The sequence below is a fragment of the Calonectris borealis genome, chromosome 5, assembly GCF_964195595.1.
Source record: "Calonectris borealis chromosome 5, bCalBor7.hap1.2, whole genome shotgun sequence".
NCBI classification, from domain to species: domain Eukaryota; kingdom Metazoa; phylum Chordata; class Aves; order Procellariiformes; family Procellariidae; genus Calonectris; species Calonectris borealis.
Window position 1 is genome coordinate 26,806,963 of NC_134316.1, and position 18,418 is coordinate 26,825,380.

General features: G+C 54.2%; 1 protein-coding gene across 1 annotated transcript in view; it reads left to right on the forward strand.

Moving 5' to 3' along the window:
* Positions 1–9,752: 9,752 nt before the first annotated feature.
* Positions 9,753–18,418, forward strand: part of LTBP2 (latent transforming growth factor beta binding protein 2) — an 84,924-nt gene continuing 76,258 nt past the window's right edge. Inside the window, exons 1-2 of the mRNA XM_075151549.1 lie at positions 9,753–9,836; positions 16,846–16,917. Coding sequence (XP_075007650.1) covers positions 9,811–9,836; positions 16,846–16,917 — 98 coding nt within the window. The 5' untranslated portion in view covers positions 9,753–9,810. The remainder of the gene's footprint in view (positions 9,837–16,845; positions 16,918–18,418) is intronic.

The following is an 18,418-nucleotide window of genomic DNA, read 5'->3' on the forward strand; positions in this document are numbered from 1 at the left end:
AATTGGCCTAAGGCTGCTCCAGAGTTTTCTCTGAGGCACGTGAAGGCCAGACTGAGTTTGGGTGGTTTTTGGGGAAGTGACTCTGCAGTGGCCAAAACTAAATTCTTCTCTCCCTCTTGAGGCAATTCTTTGATAAGCTGCGAGAAGTGTGTTGGCCCGTACCCACCCCTTAATTTAGGGATTTATGCTAACATAATTCTGATGGTCTGTAAACTCACACACTTTTCTGAGTAATCTTAGAAATCTCATCTCTTACCAGAAGGAACAGCTGCTTGGGGCTCTCTTGTGCTTCGGTAGCTGAAGTGTGAGGTTGCCTCGAGATGAGATAGTGCCGCTTACGGCAGTGAGTGAAGAAACACAGGGAAATACAATTCTTGGCAGTCCTCTTGGAGGATGATGGAACCGACTGTGGGGGGTTCAGATTTGTCTGAGGAAGTGATTTGCTGTTTAGACACTAGCTCAGATTTGCGGAGGCCTCTATTGCTGGTGTGGAACAGACTCGGACCCCTTCTTAGGGACAACTTGCAGCCCCTTCTCCCTTGTCTATGACTAGAGCAGTCAGCAGTGGTACGCAGCCTTCCCTCTCCTAGGCCCTTTCATATTGGGCAATACACGCAATACACTGGTAGCAATTGTAGTCGCTGTTGAAACTAAAAGTTCAACTAAAAGTTGAAACAAAAACATCACCTTGGCGTCTTCTAGTAAGACATTGAACCGTTGTCTTTCTGCTGCACGTCCTCACCCATTGAGAGCAGTTAACTGGGCTGCTATCTCTTATGTTGACTAGTGTTGTCTTGTTTCCTTCTGCTTGCTGTCTTCCTGTTCATCTTCTGTCCTTTCTCTCCATTTTGTTCCCCATCCCAAAGAGCAGACAGTCTCTCTGCGTCCAGATGTTGTATAGCTCCTTGCACAATGGGGCCCTGTTTCAAGATGGGGGCTCCTAGTGCTACACAGTATTGCTATTAAAAATGGAGGGCCTAGTTGTAGATAGCCGTAAGGCTGTCAAGTTGGAGGGACTGGGCAGATGCTGGCTGTTCTGGTAATGAATCTTCTCCTTCTTAGAAGACTTTCATTACATCTGCTCTGGTGCCCAGGTCTGCCACGCTCCCTGACTCAGCTCCGTGCTCTGAATTCTGCTGCCTGACAGCCCTCCGAGCAGAGCCGTCGTGCCCCCCGCTCGGGGATGCTCAAGGTGATGCGGGGCTCAGGGATGCTCAAGGTGCCTCGGCGCAGGGACAGGTAGCGGTGTGGCAGCCCTTTTCTGCCGTCAGAAGGTGACTGTGGCTGCTTGGCCACCAGAGGGAGACCGATAGTCAACTTGAGCTGGTCAGGTTTAAGAGTGGCCAACTTCATCTCTCTTGAAACCCTGCAGGTTGGGTGACTGTTGTCTGGGTTTTTTTTTGTTCAGCAGACCTCTTAGTCTAGCAAACAAGTTGGCTGGCAGATTCTCTTGCTGTGCTTCTAACCCCCACACTGGAGCATACGAGAAGTGAGCGTCTAGGAAACATCCCCTGGTTCGGCACAAGTCCCTGTTGCACCGCTCCTCCTTGCCCTTTTGTTTTCCAACAGGCAACACATTTAAAATGCATGAAAGGAAGTTGGATTTACATATGTATGATTAACCTGCAGCACTCTCTCAGGAGACTTGGGTCAAATAGCTTAGTAAGAATAATGTGCTTAATATGAACAAACAACAGCAGTAACACTAACCAGATTAGATGTATTCCCTCAGGCTTTAAGACACAGATTAGTCATCGGTTTGCCAGGGGAGAGGGAGTTTTAACACATGGACCAGGAAAGCAGAACTGAGCTTATGCACAGAGCTGATATTCTTTTTTCAGGGCACATTATAACTAAATGGACTGTTTTTATTAACTGCAGGCACCACTAGCCTTTCCAGAGAGCCTGGGGGAGTGGAAGTTGACATGAGCTTAGATGAGTTGCAGTAAGTGACTGGAGCAGTGCAGCAGCTCCAGGGACAGAAGGGAAAAAGGACCCTGTTATCACCCCTGAGGGGGCAACTGTCCTGAAGTCCCTGCACAGGCAGTGCCTGCCTTGGACACTCTCTGCATCGGGTTGTTTTTGAGTAGAGCTGGCTTGGCCCAGCTGACCTCACACTTCGCAGTTAGCGGCATCAGTGGCCTGTTGGTAGTGGCTTTGGAAGGTGCTCTGGGAATGTCTTTCTAGGAGTTGGCTCTGCTGTGCCTCAGCCCCTCCGCTTCCTGCTCCTGAGCAGGGCTGAGCTGCGATTTAAGTGCAAAGTGGCAGGGTTTCAGAAGAGCCGCATACCAGACACATTAGTGAGGTGTAATGCCTTGGTGCTGCCATGCCGGCTCAGGCCTGAGGCTCTGGCCTTGATGGATCTGCTCCCAGGCAGTGTAAGGAGCAGAGGAAAAGGCACCAGGTCAAACAGCAACAGCAGAGGGAGGAAGGTGAAGAGTCATGGGACTGGTGGTGTTGGACCCAAGAGGCATCTTTAGATTCTAGATCAGAAATGCTTACGGATCAGAAGGCATCTCTCTGGCTGCATTTCTCAGCAGGATCCCCGCTCCTCAAGCGCTCAGTTCAGCGCTGGAGGTTTAGGGCTGTGTGAAGATGTAGTTTGTGGAGACAGATAGAGGACTGGAGTCCAATACAAGGTTGTGATGTTGAAGTAGGAGTTTATAAAAGGCTGAAGGGTGCAGAGGAAACACACAGCCCCTCCTGATCCCTTTGTCTTGTCGAACAACGTCAAAGTGACAGCCAGCAGGGATTGAAAGGCAACAAGCACGTGGCTAATCAAAGCTGTCTGCTCCACAGATGGACTGAGGAAAGCAAGAGCTTTCCTCCCTGTCCTCCTAAGAATGGATAAAAGAGTGTGACATGGATGTGGATAATGAAAACATCCATGGTTAAATAAGATTTAAAGCAAACAAACCTTCCTGCTTCAGGCCAAAGCCTGCCTCTGACAGACAGGAGTTAGAAAGGAGCTTGCTTTCTGCTTCTTTTAAAGCTGGCCACTGTCCTGTGCAGGATGCTGACCTGGAGGAGTGTTCTGTGGCTGGTGGCCCTAGGCAGGAAGAAGGAGGCAGAATCTGCTTTAATCCTGTCATAGATGTCATGCTAATTAGGGTTGAGCCAATTTAATACTTGAATAAGGAACAGGCAGATCCTTCACAGAACTGGGTGTTAACGGCTTTCCAGAAACCCTCTCCCATGCTGAGGGCCACCCTGAGCATCCTGCTGGGCCTGCAAGAGGGGCTGCACAGAGAAGGGGCTCTCCCTCACGCCCTGTGGTCCCAGTGCAGCACCTACCATGTTCCCAGTGGGTGTACCGATGTAGAGCCCCGCCAAATATGGTGAGAAGTCTTTGACATGTTTCCAGAGCATTTAGGTATCTGCTATTAGCCAAATTTCGGTAGTGTTGTTTTGTTCCCTGGATAGCTAATTTCCTTTATATTCCTCTCTGAGCTGTTGGACGGATGTGAGGTGATGATAAAGCATGAGCCTGGAGGGGAGCTGTGTTGTGGTGCTGGGTCAGGGAGCCACACAGCTGTGTTCTTGCATGTCCTAGAGCTGGCAGACTCATGGCAGGGGGTGTGCGCACTGCTCTACGAGGCCAACATCTGCCCCGTACCCTTCTCGAGCCATGACCTCTGCTTGTAGATACAAAAGCACCTTTTTTCCTCTGTGGCCTCAGCGCCAGCGCAGGTTCGATGAGGAGGAGGAGGAGGGTTGTCTCCTGAAGCCCATCCTTGGTGAGCCCCATGAAGGGGTGGATGCAGCTGTGGTTTCTTCTCTGCCTCCTCATCTTCATCCCTCTCCCTGCATGTCATCGCCTGCCCTGTTCCCTTCCACTGTTGGTCCTGCTCTGCTCTGTTTGCCAGTGTGGCAGTGGAGAAGACAAAGAGTCCGGATGTGCTCTGGCTTGGCCTTCTCCTTTCTCCAGAAACCTGCACAGGCAGAACTCCCTCCCCAGTTTTCTCTGGCTGTCTTTTGCCTTTCTAATCAGTCATGGTAATTTACCCTGGCACTGTTTGGCAGGGCCCGTACCTTGGCATCATGAGCAGCCAGGGTCAGCTGTCAGCCTCTGAGCCATGAGCCTAATGCAACAGAACAGATGTAGGTATTTTTTCCAAGTTTTCCCTGGGCAGCAGGATTAAAGTCTCTGTTCTCAGCTGGGGTCCCCAGTGTAGTCACTTCCCTCTGTGTTACACAACACCCTATTAAGAAGAACAGCACAAACATGTTCATTGGGATCCCTTCCCCCAACCCTAGAAGACCAAGGAACAAAGGCAAGGGAGGTTTCCAAAGCTGCCTGTTTGGTCCAGGAGCCCTGAGATAATCCTGCCCAGGCATCCTCCTGTGAAAGGGCCCTGCCGCTCTCCATCCTTGCAGTGCCAGGGGTAAGAGGGAATGGGGTGGGGTGGGTAAAGGAGCAGTGGGGTCATGTTCCTCTTAAATCCATCCAGCTATGTGCAAACCTGAGTGGGTACCAACGGGGGGGAGAAACTAGTGTGGCAGCATCACTGCCAGGCCTGGTGTCTGCGCCTGCCCCTGAGCTGGAGGCTTCTGAGCGTGCGTGTGTGCGTGAGCAAACATGCAAACCAAAGGGAGTGACGAGAAACCCCGAGGGGTGTCTCGGTGCTAGCAAGGGAGACGGGGTGAGGGTGCAGTCCACGGTCCAGGCAAACTTTCTTGCTTGAATCCAAAGGTGTCATGCCCTGAGAAGACTCCGGTGTTTTCTGATGGCTGCAAAGGTACTGAGGGAGCTTGCTGGCAACAGGGAGGCAGTGTGCTCTCCTTAGCCGATCCTGAAGTGGTTGGCCACAGAGAGGGACTGCCGGCACCCTTGGCGAGCAGGAGAGGGCTTCCTCAGCAGACCAAAGGGAGCAGTCAAGTCCACGTGAGCACACACGAGGATCTGCTGCCTCTGTTCACCAATTACTTGCTTTAGTGACAAAAGACCATAAATGAACAAGAGAGTTAATTAGGTCCGCAGCAGGCCAGGCTTGGAGGCCTGCAGGGCTGAGACGTCTGGAGCAGGTTCAAAGGCACAGGGGGAGGAGAAGGCCCTGGAGCCCTGTGTAGCAAACAAAGGTGCTGCTGGTTCTCCCCCTCGGGGAGCGCTGTGAAAAACCATCTCTGACCAGAAGGATGGCCCCCAGGAGGGGGAGAGACCAGCTCCTGGCAGCATCTGTTTGTTCAAGCCCCTGATGAAGGACTTAAACAGCTTGTTAATTCACTCCTTTGTCCAGCTGCAGACCCTTTGTCATTGCAAGCGAGCCTGCAGGGCAGTGTGTGCAGTTGTGAGCCAGCTCCTATGGCCCTGGTACTCTCCCTGTGCTGGATGATCCGGTGAGCCCTCGGCAGGGCTGGGGAGCTCGGGGGCATGTGGCAGCTGTCTGGCCCATCTCTAGCAAAATGCTCGCAGCAGGTCCTTTCCATCTGCTTTGGCCCAAGAGTGACCCTTGCAAACCTCCTCTTCCCTGCAGTTGCCTCAGCAGATGGTGGGAAGGCAGATGGGAAGAGGGAAATCTCTGAAGCTGTAGCGATAGAAAGGTCTGACCCCGCGGTACCTCTCATCCCAACACCCACAGGTGTTGGGTTCTTGCAGTGCCACCTAACCCCTGAGCCTTGGCCTCCGCGTCCCTTCTCCCACCCCTCCGAGTACCTCCTGCTCCCTTCTCTGGACCTTGGTGGAGGCTCTGGATGGCATCCAGCTGGAAGAGAGCCTGCCCCAGCTCCTCAAGCAGAGTAGGAAGGGGCACCCGCGTTACAAGGGAAGCTCACAGCACGGCAAAAGCTGAGGAACGCTTGTGCTCTAGATGATGTGTTGATGGGGTCTAGGAGCGTATGAGTTTGGGGGTGGGGGAGTGCTCAGTTTTCACTGCAAACCACTTTGGGCAGCTGCTTTCTTGACTCCACGCTGCCTTGCACCCTGGATGCATAAAGTCTGTTTTGAGGGCGGGGCAGAGGGTCCTTTCCTTACCTGTAATTTTACCAGAGTGCAGGAATTCAAGGAGGGGGAAGGGCGTGCTTGGCCCGTGCTGGAGGAAGTTTCAGCTCAGTAAGGGTGTTTGGGACAGCTGAGTTGTGTACTACCCGCCAGGCTGCACCAGCTGCTCTGCAGTCAGAGTCAAACCACGACGAGACTTGGTCCCCGTTCCAGACTTTTCCTTCACCTCATTTGTTAGCAGCTTCGGATGCAAATTCTGTGGCCGGTACGTGGAGGTCTGGCTGGCTTGCAGGGCTCCTGTCCAGCTGCCCTCATTCGATCCTCCTCCCCGGCAGGCCTGGCTGGATGCGAGCACTGCAAAGGTCTCAGAGGGAATGTGCAGGGTATCCAGGTTATGGTGTTTGGTGCTGTCGCCCTTCCTCTCCAGGTGACAGCAGATGTTGACTTGGACAGAGGACAGGCCCTTTCCATAACATAAGCGAGACAGATGCGTCCAAGGACAACACAGAGGTGCAAGGTTTGCCTTGCAGAGGCAGTCCATCCCCCCTTGCATTAGGTATGATGCAGACAGCTGATGAGAGACGACCCTTCCTTCTGCAAAATAGCTTGTACAGGCAGTGTGGACAAGGAGCAAGAAACAGCCTGAAAAGGAATAGCAGGATGGTGGAGAGAAGCTTGGAAAGGTCGCCAGGCCTGCAAATGCAAAGATGTCTAGGGGCCACGTAGAGGGGCTCCACTGTAATGTCTGGTACCATGCCCAGCCTGAATCTCTAGCACCATTTAGTAGGCTGGACCAGCCTTGGCCTCGGTCTTGTCTGGCTTGATGGAAGTAGTTGTCATCGTGTCCCGAATACAGTATCATTGTCACTCTTTAATTCCTCCAATGAGGTGTTGCAAACAGATATACATGTGTTGTAGCCACACTTTGGATTTGGATGTGCCTCTGGGGACAGACAGTGATAAGTGTTAAGAGCTGTTTAGATCCCAAACTGTTGTGTTTCTGAACTGGTTTCTAGCAAGAGCGGAAGACAGGAGGCTGGAGAAGAAGCCACTTCCCCCGCCAGAAGCATCCCGCTGGGCTGAGGAGGGACCCCGAGCTGGTGATGCCCTCTGAGCAGCTGGGGTTAATGACCAGGCTAAGGTTATTTGTAGCGTTACCTGACAACTGCTAATTGGGTTTGCCCTTGTTCAGCGCCTGCCCCTGGGATTTAGCCTAGCAGCTGCAGGGGCAGGTCTGGGTCTGTGGAGGCAGGTCCCCTGTGGAAAGAGGCTGCTGTGATTGATGACCAGCGATGAATGAGAGGGAAAGGCATAGGAGGAGAAAGCTGCCAAGGCTTTAACTCCGGTGGGTTCAGAGGTTCAGCCTGGCTCGGATCTGCCAGCAGGAGGGGAAGGGTCCTTGGCCAGCCAGGGTGTTAACAAGCCAGAGGTGAGCGTGGGTGATCAGGACGGCCACGGCTCCATTGCATAAATCAAGCTTAAAGTGCCAGAAAAAGCCTCCAGGGAGTTGAAATGTCTAAGTGTCATCAGCTCTGCAGAGATAATGAGAACCAGAAAAGCACCGGGAGGTAAAATGGCACAGATCCGTAAAAATAGACTTGTGGGCCCGGGATCCTCATGGATCCGCACTGACTGCAGAGCCGGTGGGGGGGTGGATGGCTGTGGGGGAGTCTGGTGTTTATGGAGGGGCTGTAGGGTTAATCCTCCTCAATCTTGAAGGCAATCAACTCTGACAGAAGAAAGTCTTGTGCCAGATGATGTTCCTTGCTCCCCCCCCCCGCCCCAATGCTTCTTCAGTTGTCTTGAACAGAAAGCAAGAAATGGAGGGAAACGGCAAGGGCCGGATCCGCTATTGCTGTGTTTGTGTGGTCGGTGTGAGCGAGGGGGACACCCTCCTTTTGCTCCAGGCTTAGCCTCTTGAACATGGCCCTGTAACTTGGGGGTTGAGGGAGCCCCTTGAGGACTGGAGCCAGGAGGTGCAGCCAAGAGCGTTGTGCAGGTCCATGGGTGTCATGTCCCCAAGAGAGGCACCTCCAGCTCCTCCGGTGGTGACCAAACCCATTGCAGCAAAGATGGCTGATGGCCACCTGTGTTAGAGGTCAGATCAGAGTGAACGATGCTGGAGCAGGCTGCCCAGGGAGGCTGTGGAGCCTCCATCCTCGGAGGGGTTCAAAAACCCAGCCAGATGCATCCCTGAGCATCCTGGCCTGAGCTGGATCCCACCTCAACCAGTCTGTGATTGTGTGGGAGAGCACCAGGGGATGCTTTCCACTGCCAGGGCAATGCTTGGCCATGGCCAGGAGCTCATGGCTGGCTGGGGCGAGGACAGTAGGAGCATGTTTCCTCCTCACCTCCACTGAGAAACCAGAGTGATGGGGCCCTTCACTGCTACCTTGCCCATGCTGCTCCTTGCAGAGCTGTGGCTGAGCCCTGCAGAGTAGGAGTGCTCCTGGGTGCTGTTGGAAGCCATCTGAGCTGCTACCTCCAGCACTGTGGTGGTGAAGCTGGCTTGCTTCCACTCCTCCCTAAAGGAAGCAGGGCTGTAAAGAACGTGGAAGTTAAGCACCAACAGCCACTTGGCCGTCTTTGGTGTTAGGCCTGAACTGGTGGGGGCAAGGGCAGGGTTATTTCACAAAATAGTGATGAAGTATCTGGTGGGGGTTTGTTTTTCTAGCTGCCTCCTTGTTGGTGCCCTGAAGGCTTGTGCTGAAGAGCAGATGTTCGGTCTCTCCCCTTGTACCTGTGCCCCAGGTGCGCTCCTTCCTCTGCCCTCAAAGGCTGCGTTCCCGGCTTTGGGAGAAGCTCTGTGGCGGCTGTGAGATCTCAGCCTGGATTAAGTGGCAAAGGCAAATCCTCAGCTTTGGGAAGAGCCCACTTGACCTTTGCCTCTGTGGAGTTACGCTGTCCCTCAGGAGGAAGTGTTGGCTCAGCCGCTGAACACAGCGCTGGCTGTCATGAGCAAGATCTGCCTGCCTCGGGGAGGGAGGGCCTGGGGTGGGGGTCAGATTTATGCTCCAGGGCGGAGGAAGAGTCAGCAGACCCAGTGACCTGAAAGCTTAGAGGTGACCAGCTCGATTTACTGAGAAACGCAAAGCTACGTTGCCTCCTCTGTTGGTAAAAACACACCGTCTGGGATGGTCTGGGCAGATGGGCCTACTGGCACATGCAGATGGAAGGCGGGAATTCACTTGGCAAGATCCAAATGATGTTTTGAATCCCCTTTCTCTCCTTATTTTCCAGCCCATTCTCCTCTGTCATGTCTTGCAGTGCCTCTCGTCCTGAATCGCTGCTAGCACCTTTGCAGGTTCTCCAGGTCCCATGGCAGAAGTACTCAGAAACAAACTTGGCCCTCGCATGGACTTGATACGACGTTATACATGCTTAGTGGTAGGTGCAGCTAAACGTGCTTGTTTTCCTTAAGCAGTGGTGTGCGTACAGCCCTCGCATTAATTCAGACATTTTCTCCTACAGTATGCCCTTTGTTCTATGTAACGTGGCTCAGTCTAGTGCCAGACGGCCCAGCAAGGATATGGGCAAACACAGAGCGGGCGTGTGGGATGGTCTCTTTTCCACTTTGTACCTGAGGGCTGAAGCTAGATGGTTCATCTAAGATCACAAAAGAAGCCTGCGTCAGAGGCAGGACAGAACTCAGGTCCCAGTATTGGCACTGTGGGGCAGTGCCGCAGCCCCATTGTCATGGGCTCTGTTTAGAAGTTGTCAGGTCTCTCTATGCTGATGCTCTTCCATGCGTTCACCTAAGTCAGGTTGTTCTTACTTCCAGGATTTTTTGGGAGCTCTGCAGCCCCAGCACCATGCTTTTGAAACAGATACATAAGGACGAAGAATCTGGCTGAGTGCAAAGTGCTATAGAAATGTATTTGCATCTCCATTGCTGCAGGTACAGTGTTTGAAGGTTTGGTGTTACCCCTGACCTTCACACCCTTGTCCCTCCCCAGCCTCCTCCACTGAAGTGCTCTGAGCTTGGAACCACTTTGAATTAGTGTCTCTAATGAGGTATTCAATATTACTGGGAGCACGTGGGTTAGGGAAGAGATTCACTCAGGTGGAGCTGATGAAATAATCCAGGTCTGCCCAAGCCTCCAAAGGGCTGTAAAATAGGTATAAATACATTTACAGTCTACTGCATTGCAGAGAAGTGATGAGACTGATCCAGCTTGAAAGAAATGTCTCCTTTTGTGCCACCTTTGCCAATTCCTGTAGATTTTTGTACAGTGCTCAGCCACTGGGTTAGCAGAGTGGTCTCTCCTTCAGAGGTGATGAGAGCATATCATGGTAGTCAGTACTGCAGGACAGGAATGTTGCCTTCACCTGCAGGTGGACCGGCAAAATGGAAGGAGATGAGAGGAGACCCTGCCAGCTGCCAGCCAGGCTATTGCGGGGTAAGAATGAGGGGAGAAGCAGTTTTGGAGAGCACATCTGTATCTAGCATCACTTTGCTTTACTATCAGGAGGATTGTTAATCAGCTGCTGTGAACTTAGACCTAGGCCATCTGAAGATCTTGTGGGAAGCAACCACCACCATATTACCAAAGCTCTCCTGCACGCTGGGGGCAGAGCTACCTCCTGCTCCATCAGCTTTACAGGTCTTCTTGTGTCTCTTGCCTCTGTGTCATTCACACCCCGAAGTATCAGCTGTGTTTCTGTTGGCGAGGGATGGCTGGGAAGAGACCAAAACCAGAGTATGTTACTGAACGCTTGCGTGGGAGGTCTGTTGTTAGCACGGTCGTGAGAGCTGCACATCTGAGAAGCTAATATGATGAGAGGAGCTGTGCACGTGAAACAACTCAGGGCAGCGGGCCACGTTCCTCCTTTAGATGTGCTTGGTGCTGACAAACCCATTAGTGGCAGCTTGATGCTGCTGCTGGTCAGGACTTTGCTGAGAGCGAAAGCCGTGGAGGCTGTTGGAGGCTGTTGGCGGCTGAGCTTTGCACAGAACTGAGCTGATGGAGGCAGTCCTCCCCCCCATCGCATATGGTGCAGATTCCCAACCAATATTCTGAGCAGGCGGTGTTTCTGGGAGATGTTTGGCTGGAGTCTCGGCTCGGTGCAGCTGTGTCAGCGGGTTCTGGGGTGGGAAGGGCACTGGATTTCGCTTCCCCATTTCCCTCCTAGAGCCTTGCTGACACGGCTTCCTGGACCGCTAGTGTCAGGAAGAGGCAGTTTGGTTTCTGGGGGGTGTGTGTGTGTGTGGGGCTCAGCCCAGCCTGCACGGGGCGTGAGAAGGGCACCAAACCATCCTTCCAGCCCAGCTGCTTCCTCCACTAAAGCATTGAGACAGAGTCTCTGCCATACCCAGACTGTTTGGAAACATGTTGATAAACTTCCAAATGTCTATTTTACAATCCAGATGTGCTAGCCTTGGCTGTAAACCCTCATCTGAAGAACAGGTGTGCTATAATGTTTCTAGCAGTGGCCCCAAAGCCAGCTGGAGGCTTGAGCTGAGCAGGAGCCAAGGAGCTGATGCCATATAGGATATGGATATCGGGGCAGGGACAGGTGAGGCAGAGAGCTGTAGGTCAGCCGTAGTTCATGGCAACCCGGCGTCAGACTGCGAGGGAAGAAAGGGGCATGCCAGAATATCCTTCAACTCTCAGCCTCTGCTTAGCAGCACTGGAGCCGCCTCAGGAGAGGCTGCCCTGGTTGTTTGGGCAACCTGGATGCATCTGTGGGGTGCATCAGTCTTGGTCAGATTTGTCCTGGTGACGAAGCACAGAGCTAAAGCTGGTCACCAGCCTCTGTGGTATTTTCTGTGGTTTGCCTCGACCTCTCCAGCAGCTCTGTGGTCTGGGAGGCACTGCAGGTCACAGCAGCTCCCCACCAGCATTGCCAGGGGAACTGAAATGGGGCAGCTGCTTCCTTGGGCCAAACTTCATGTGTGCCTTTGGCTTGAAAAGCAGATGTTCCTCCTGGGCTGGGGAAGGTGTTCTTCTGCTGGCCCTGGATCTGGCTCCCGAAAGCTGTGCTGGGGAGAAGTGCAGTCCCAGTGGGAGGACGGGCTGCCAGAGAGGGCACCAGCCCTCTGGTGTAGGAGGGACAGCCCGCCCTGGTGCAGGCTCGCAGGAAGCCTGTGGATGGCAGGGATGAGGCAGGGCGCAAGGTACCGATACTACACTGCCTTAGCTACTCGTAGTGCCTGCAGGCTCAGAGGTGAAAGCCACACTGCTGGCCTATCCTGCACCCCCCCACCCCGCCAACCTGCTCTCACATAGGATTTTAGCTCCACTGGTACCGCAGGGTGATTTGTGGAGCCTAAAGGCTTTGTCAGTGATGTTCGTACCCTCCAGAGCCCCCCCAGAGATGGCCAAGCTTGCAGGAAAGCAGAGCCTGACAGAGAGCAGCAAGGTAGGCAGCACATGCCATAGGGGCAGCTGCCTTTGGTGAAAGTGGGGAGCAAGGCAGGGGTAACTCAGGCCAGGGGCAGTGCCGAGGAAAGCCAAGGGCTGTATCAGTCCCATCCCCTCACAGAACAAGAGACCAAAGTGGCATTGAGAGGGGCCCCCACAGACAGCACTTTCTCCTGCACCTGGGGTGGCCCTGGCTGTGCTCTGTGCCCAGCCAGGAGCCTTCAGCATGCCCTCATCCCTTCTGGTGGGCATAAGGCAAGCTGGTGCCGTGGCTTCATTTTCATCTGCTCACAGATTGCACTCCTGGCTTGTGCAAGTACCTTTCCTGCTCCGCATCCCTGCCTGCCTGCCTTCCTCCTGCTCATCTGCGGCAAGAGTTGCCTGTAGATCAGCCTAGCTCGCACAGCCTCGGAGCAGGCGGTTCTGGCCTGATGCTGCTGTGGGGATGTTCCCAGGGGCATCAGGAGTTCCCCACTCCTTCAGCCATGCCACCCTCCAGGACGTGTTCCCTTGGCTCAGGGATGCATAGGGCCAGGCTCCAGGAGGGAGGAAGGAGAGGGTCTCTCCCGCGTCCGTGGTGCCAGCTGCCTTCTCGGCCACCACCCCTGCCGTTGGGGCTTGCCAGCCTCAAGGGAGCGCAGGCAGCCACCCGGGCTGTTGGCACTGCTGTGTGCTTGAGCTATGCGAGGCTGCCTTGCCTGCTTAGCCCGGCTGAGAGAGGGGAAGGGGAGAGGGAGGGAAGGCAGAGGCATGGCCTGAAAGCGCGTGCCAGAGCTCGGCATGGAGGCAGAGATAATCATCAGCAGAGAGAGCAGGCTTATATCATCTCTGTTTCTGCCCTGAGCTCCAAACACTGTTCTGGGAGAGGCAGGAAAATCACGAGTGCCATGGCTGTAATCCTGTCATGGATTTTTGTTCTGCACCTGGCGTGGCCCCTGTCTGGGTGGGAAGTGGATGCTTCCCCATCCTAAGCCCCTTGCTCTTCTCAGAAGATGATGACCTGATGCTGTGTGGCATGGAAAGGGGCTTTGCTCATCTTCTCTGCCATTTCCCTGCATTTATTTCCTTGTTAAGCTCTTATTCCTCGTTGTTCTTATTTAAGGCTCTGAGTGTGCCACACCTACGTGTAGAGTGGGTGACAGCAGTCAGCGTGGCAACTGGTGAGGGAGACTTCTGGAGCTGTGATGTCACTGGAGAGCTGGATTCCCAGCCTATGAAGTCATAGCTGGGAAATTGGGTACTCAGCCTAATCCCAATAATTACCCAATGGGACTGTAAAGTGTCAATGAACTAGTCTATTGCTTGATGACTGACTACTTTAGCTCTAACACACGCCACCTAATAATTGCCACTTTTTGTAGTTCCCTAAGATTCACTTATTAATAAGCTATTAAACATCCACTTGAAATCACTGCATTGTACTGAGCTGAGATCACTGCTTCATGCAGCCATTCCAGCGCCCAAATTGGTAGGAAAGCACCTAAAATCCTATGATGGGGAGTGGGCCTGCAATTTCAGAACAGCAGAGTAACCAAACTAAAATACAGATATAACGTCAGCCCCACCGATCATTCCCATTTCAGGATCTGTGTGACCGTCATCAGTTTTCCTCTGATGTGCAACACTGATGGGCTGAAGGACTTCCAGTCCAAGTTCCCTGTGCCCTGGGCAGCCAAGGTGAGGGTCTTAAGAAAGGAAGAACAACCTGAAGGGAATGAGAGTCGTTGCTTTTTAAGAAGATTGTTTTGGAATCAGAAGCAGGAGTGAAATTACTTTAATCCCAAACACTCAGTAGAATTCAAAGTTTAATTCAGGTTTGTTTTTTCTGGTCTTTTTGTTGTTCAAGATAATGCGAAGGAAATGTGTGTTTGAGAGAAGTTCAGTGGGGGAGGAATTTCTCAGGAAGAGCTTCTTCAGCATAGTCTGGAGATTGCCTGGTTTCTTCTGTCCTTGCTGTTGGGTCATCTTGCTTGGATCTCTAACTTTTCTCTTCTCCAGGTTGTGGGCTCCTTGGGAAGCACTGCCTGTGAAATGGTACCAGCCACCAGGAAGGGAGACTTTCCATTGAGGAGAGCACCCCGTGCTCCTTGCGTATCCTCAAGCTGTTGCTCCCGCTTTCCTGTTCCCTTCCAGTCTGTGACAACCTGATGTTCAATGGCCACCTCAGGAAAAGTCCCCTGGCATTAAGACCCCAGTGAAAAGGGGAAGAGAAGGTTATGGAAATTCACACTATCGGGGCCCTTTCCACAGTCCTCTCAACAGTGCCCTGACCATGTGGGGAGTGTTCCCTCTTCATGGGTCACAGCCCTTAAAAATGGCAACAGGTTCTGTTTCCTTCTTTCCTTTCCTTTCCTCCCTTAGTGAGGACAGCTGACTAATGAGCGCTCTGGTTGAAGCCCCCTGTCAAGTTGATGTCCTGAGCAGGCTTGCTCCTGCAGGGAACGCGTGATGGAATGGGTTTCCTGGTCAGGGCAGCCTCCGTGCTCCTCAGGGATGCTCAGGCTTTCCTGGTTTCCAGGCCCCTCTCCCCTCTACGTGCAGTTCCAGTGCAGGTATTGAAGAAGCAGAGAGGCCAGACCAGCCTCCTGGGGAGAGGGGAGATTGCAGTCAGATCATTGCAAACAGGGCTTCATTAATTATAAATGGACAGGTTTCCCTGAGCTGCTGTAGCTCTGCATGAGTCACATTCTAGCTGAGGTTTCTTTTTTTTTTTTCCTCCTGAAGAGTTGCTGAAGGGGCTTGAAATAGTGTGATGGATAAATAAGGAACCAGCTGTGCTCTGCAGCCAGCCCCACCAGAGCCCTTCTGCAGCAGTAGCCCACAGCAACCTCCTCTCTGCCTCACTCTGCACTCCCATCCCTTGGGTTCTGCCATCTGGTCCTGCTCTCCAGGTTTCTTCCTCCTAGCAGCATGTTTTCGTCTCCTGTTGTAACCTCTTTTCCAGCATGTGGTCTCAGCCCTTGGTAATGCATGGACATATGTTTAGAAAACAGCACGACCAAGGAGTCCGGCTGTGGGACACCCACTTGGCTGGTCTGTGCCTCCCTCCTCCATCTCAGAGATGGTCCTGGTTAAATGAAAGCAGAAGGAACAATAAAACCAGCAAACCTTGGCTTTCGACTAGGAGCTGCTGGACAGTTTCTCTTCTGTTTTCTGACAACAAACCATCGCTTACACGGCTCTTGGCTGCCTGCTGGTGGCCTCCTCACAGGGAGAGGCCTGGATGTACCCCAAGGCTCTGAGGGACACACCAAGAGTGGGTGGAGGTGGCTGGAGGGCAAGGCTGTGTCTGGCTGGAGCTGCTCGTCTGTCCGGTGGGAATGTCTCCTTCCCTAGGTGCCGTAAACATGAGTGTGCTGAGCTGTGTGTATCTCATGGCAAAGGCGAGGGGTGGGAATGCTGTCCATGGAGGATTTGCTGGCTGTGTTCACAAATTCAGAAGCTGCTTTTCCTACCTCTCTGATGCCCATGGTTACAGAGGTCCTCTCCAGAGGTCTCTCTGCACTGCTGCCTCGAAGTTGTTTCTCTATCCAGCTCTCCAGGGCTGCTGTGTCCTCCCTCCTGGTGTGAGATGGCTCTCGTCAGAGAAGCTGTGACTTGTACCTCTAAAAGGCTGGCTCCACACCCTGATTTTTAAGCTGGTGGGGCTGGCCAACCTTCCCCTGCCCTTCAGCTGGGGGGAGTGCTCCTTCTTCCTCTGCGGGAGCTGCAGGCAGCTCCTGAATCCGTGGAATGTGTCCCATCTGCAGTGCGTTAGGGTTCTGCTCATAGCAGAGGAAGAAGCACATGTGGGTTGTGAACCCTTCTGAAGAGGAAGAAAAGGGGCTAATTAATCTAAGGGATACAGTGCCAGGAGCCACATCTGGGGGCCAACTGGCCCTGGAAGCATGGCTCCCAGGTGCTACCCCCCGCCCCCGAGGGGGTCGTGCAGAGCTGGTGTGGACCCAACGGGTAGGGGAATAAGGGCGTGAGGGGTCCTGGCACAGAGGGACCCCCAGCAGCGCAGTCCTGAACAGCCCCTTCTCCCTATCCTTTGAGAGGGCTCAAGGAGATGTGACTTGCGCTCATCTCTCCAGGGCACAGCCCACCTTGGCCCCTCTGCCTCTGGCCTGACAGCTTTGATCCTCAGCTGCCCAAGCACTCCTCCTCCTCTGCCATAGTGGTGGCAGGTGAGAAGGTCCATGCTGTCAGCACACCCTTGCTCCTCTCCTCTGCAGGGTCTGATGAGCCCCTTGCTTTCTGTGCTGGCTCCCAGGACTGCCTCATTCACCTCGGTGCCCTGCCCCTGGAAAGCGTGGACTTGGAGAGGTGCTGCAGCTGCGTCTGCCCTCGGCCTCTCCTCTGGTGCTGTCTCTGCTGCCTAGAAGCTCGTGCGGTGTATTAAGGGGAAGTGAAGGCACCAAAGAGCACTTTGAGCTGCCCACCTGCAGCTTGCCTCCCCCAGAGGAGCCCTGCACTCCCCGCTGCCAGCGGCTGGGCTATCGAACCCTGCTCACCGGCTTGCTGCCCCATCCTCTTTCTGCTGCTGATCTCTCTTCCCAGGCGCAGGTTTGATCTCAGTGGCGAGCAGCCCGACCGTCCAAACTCTGCCTGTGTGAGTTCCCGAGGAATGAGGTATTTCATGTTTGTCCGCCGAGACCCCACCGAGCGGCATGCTGATGCCCAACCTGCACTACAACTCCCCTGTGCTTCCCCATTTTCAATGGGTTCGTTTTCAGGGATGGCGGAATATGAAATGAGCCATGGGGCTGGGAGGCAGCGAGCCCATGCCTGAGCACCTGCGCATCGCCCACCTGCACCGGGGATGCAGTTGCTCCCCTCCCCAGGCGCCTGAGCCTGTGCCTGCGTCCCGTGTGCCAGGCAGCCCCAGGGCAGCGGGGCCGGGGCTTGCTGCCCTCGGCTGGCCCCTGCTCTGCCACAGCGCATATGTGGGATCAAGCGGTGCTGGCACGTCCCTGCAAAAGCAAACGAGCATTTGCTCGTGTGAGGCTGGAAGGAGCTCGGTGTCCAGCTCCAGGGGGGTTAGTGTAAACATGAAGGGAAGCTGATTTGAGAAGGGATGCCAGCTCTCTGGGCGGGGCTCCACTGCAGCCAGGGGCAGCCGTGAGAGCTACTGGAGGGCCGTCGATGGCTTCATTGGGTTTGCACATCTCATTTCCCGGCCCTGTTGGGGAGGCACAGGCTCTGGCAGCCCTGCTGCCATCAGGGCCCCGAGTGCGGGCTCCTGTGGAGGTGCGGGCCCCTGGGGGTGCCGCAAGTCTCCTTCTTCCCCGGGGTGACCCAGTGCTTCCGGGGAGGAGGAATCCACTTGCACCCCGACTGAGCCTGCTCCGGGGTTGCCTGCTCTAGCTTCGAGCACTGCCCGGGCTCTCGGCTGCTTTGTTTATGGCTTTGTTTATGGCGTTGATAATTTTCTCGTGTCAGGTTTAGGCACAAGCATTCTTTCCACTGCTGCATAAGAAAGTAATTAGGTGAGGATGGAAAGGACATTCCTCTTCCTCAGAACAAAGAAACAAGCCATGGCTGTTATCGGGCACTGCTCACGGCATCCAGAGCCATGCAAGCTCCTGCCCAAGCAGGGCAGGCGGGTGAGCTGATGGCGTCCCAGGAAGTGCCAAAGCACCCGCTGGTATTTCCTCTGACGCCGCTGCCCTGTAAGCCAGCTGCCAGTGCCAAGGTCAAAGCCCAAACCCACTCAGCCCCATTGCTCCTGTCGCACTTGGTCACCTGCCAAGTTACCTCCCCTCTCCCTCGCAGGGCCCCGGCTGGAGGGGATGCGCTGGGGTCCTGTTCTGCTCTAGACCCAGTGCGCTTTTGGGGGGATTCATTCCCTGTGCTTCTGCTCCTTTCCTGGCTCCTCCGCACCCCAGAGGGCAGGCAGCAATGCTGCCATCCCAGGGAGGGGACGACTTTGGTCCAAGGGGGCCTAAAAGGCAAGGGGCAGTGGGAAAAAGCGAGCTGGAGCCACTGGTTTCAAATGGGAGAGGTGTTAGAAGTGCAACTGCTGGAGGCCAGAGGGGAGGCACTGGGGGAGCTGGCCACCTCTGCCATGAGGCTTTTGGGAAGCAGACGGCTCAGTGAGGGCCAGGGGAGGCAGCACTTGCAGCGGGAGAGG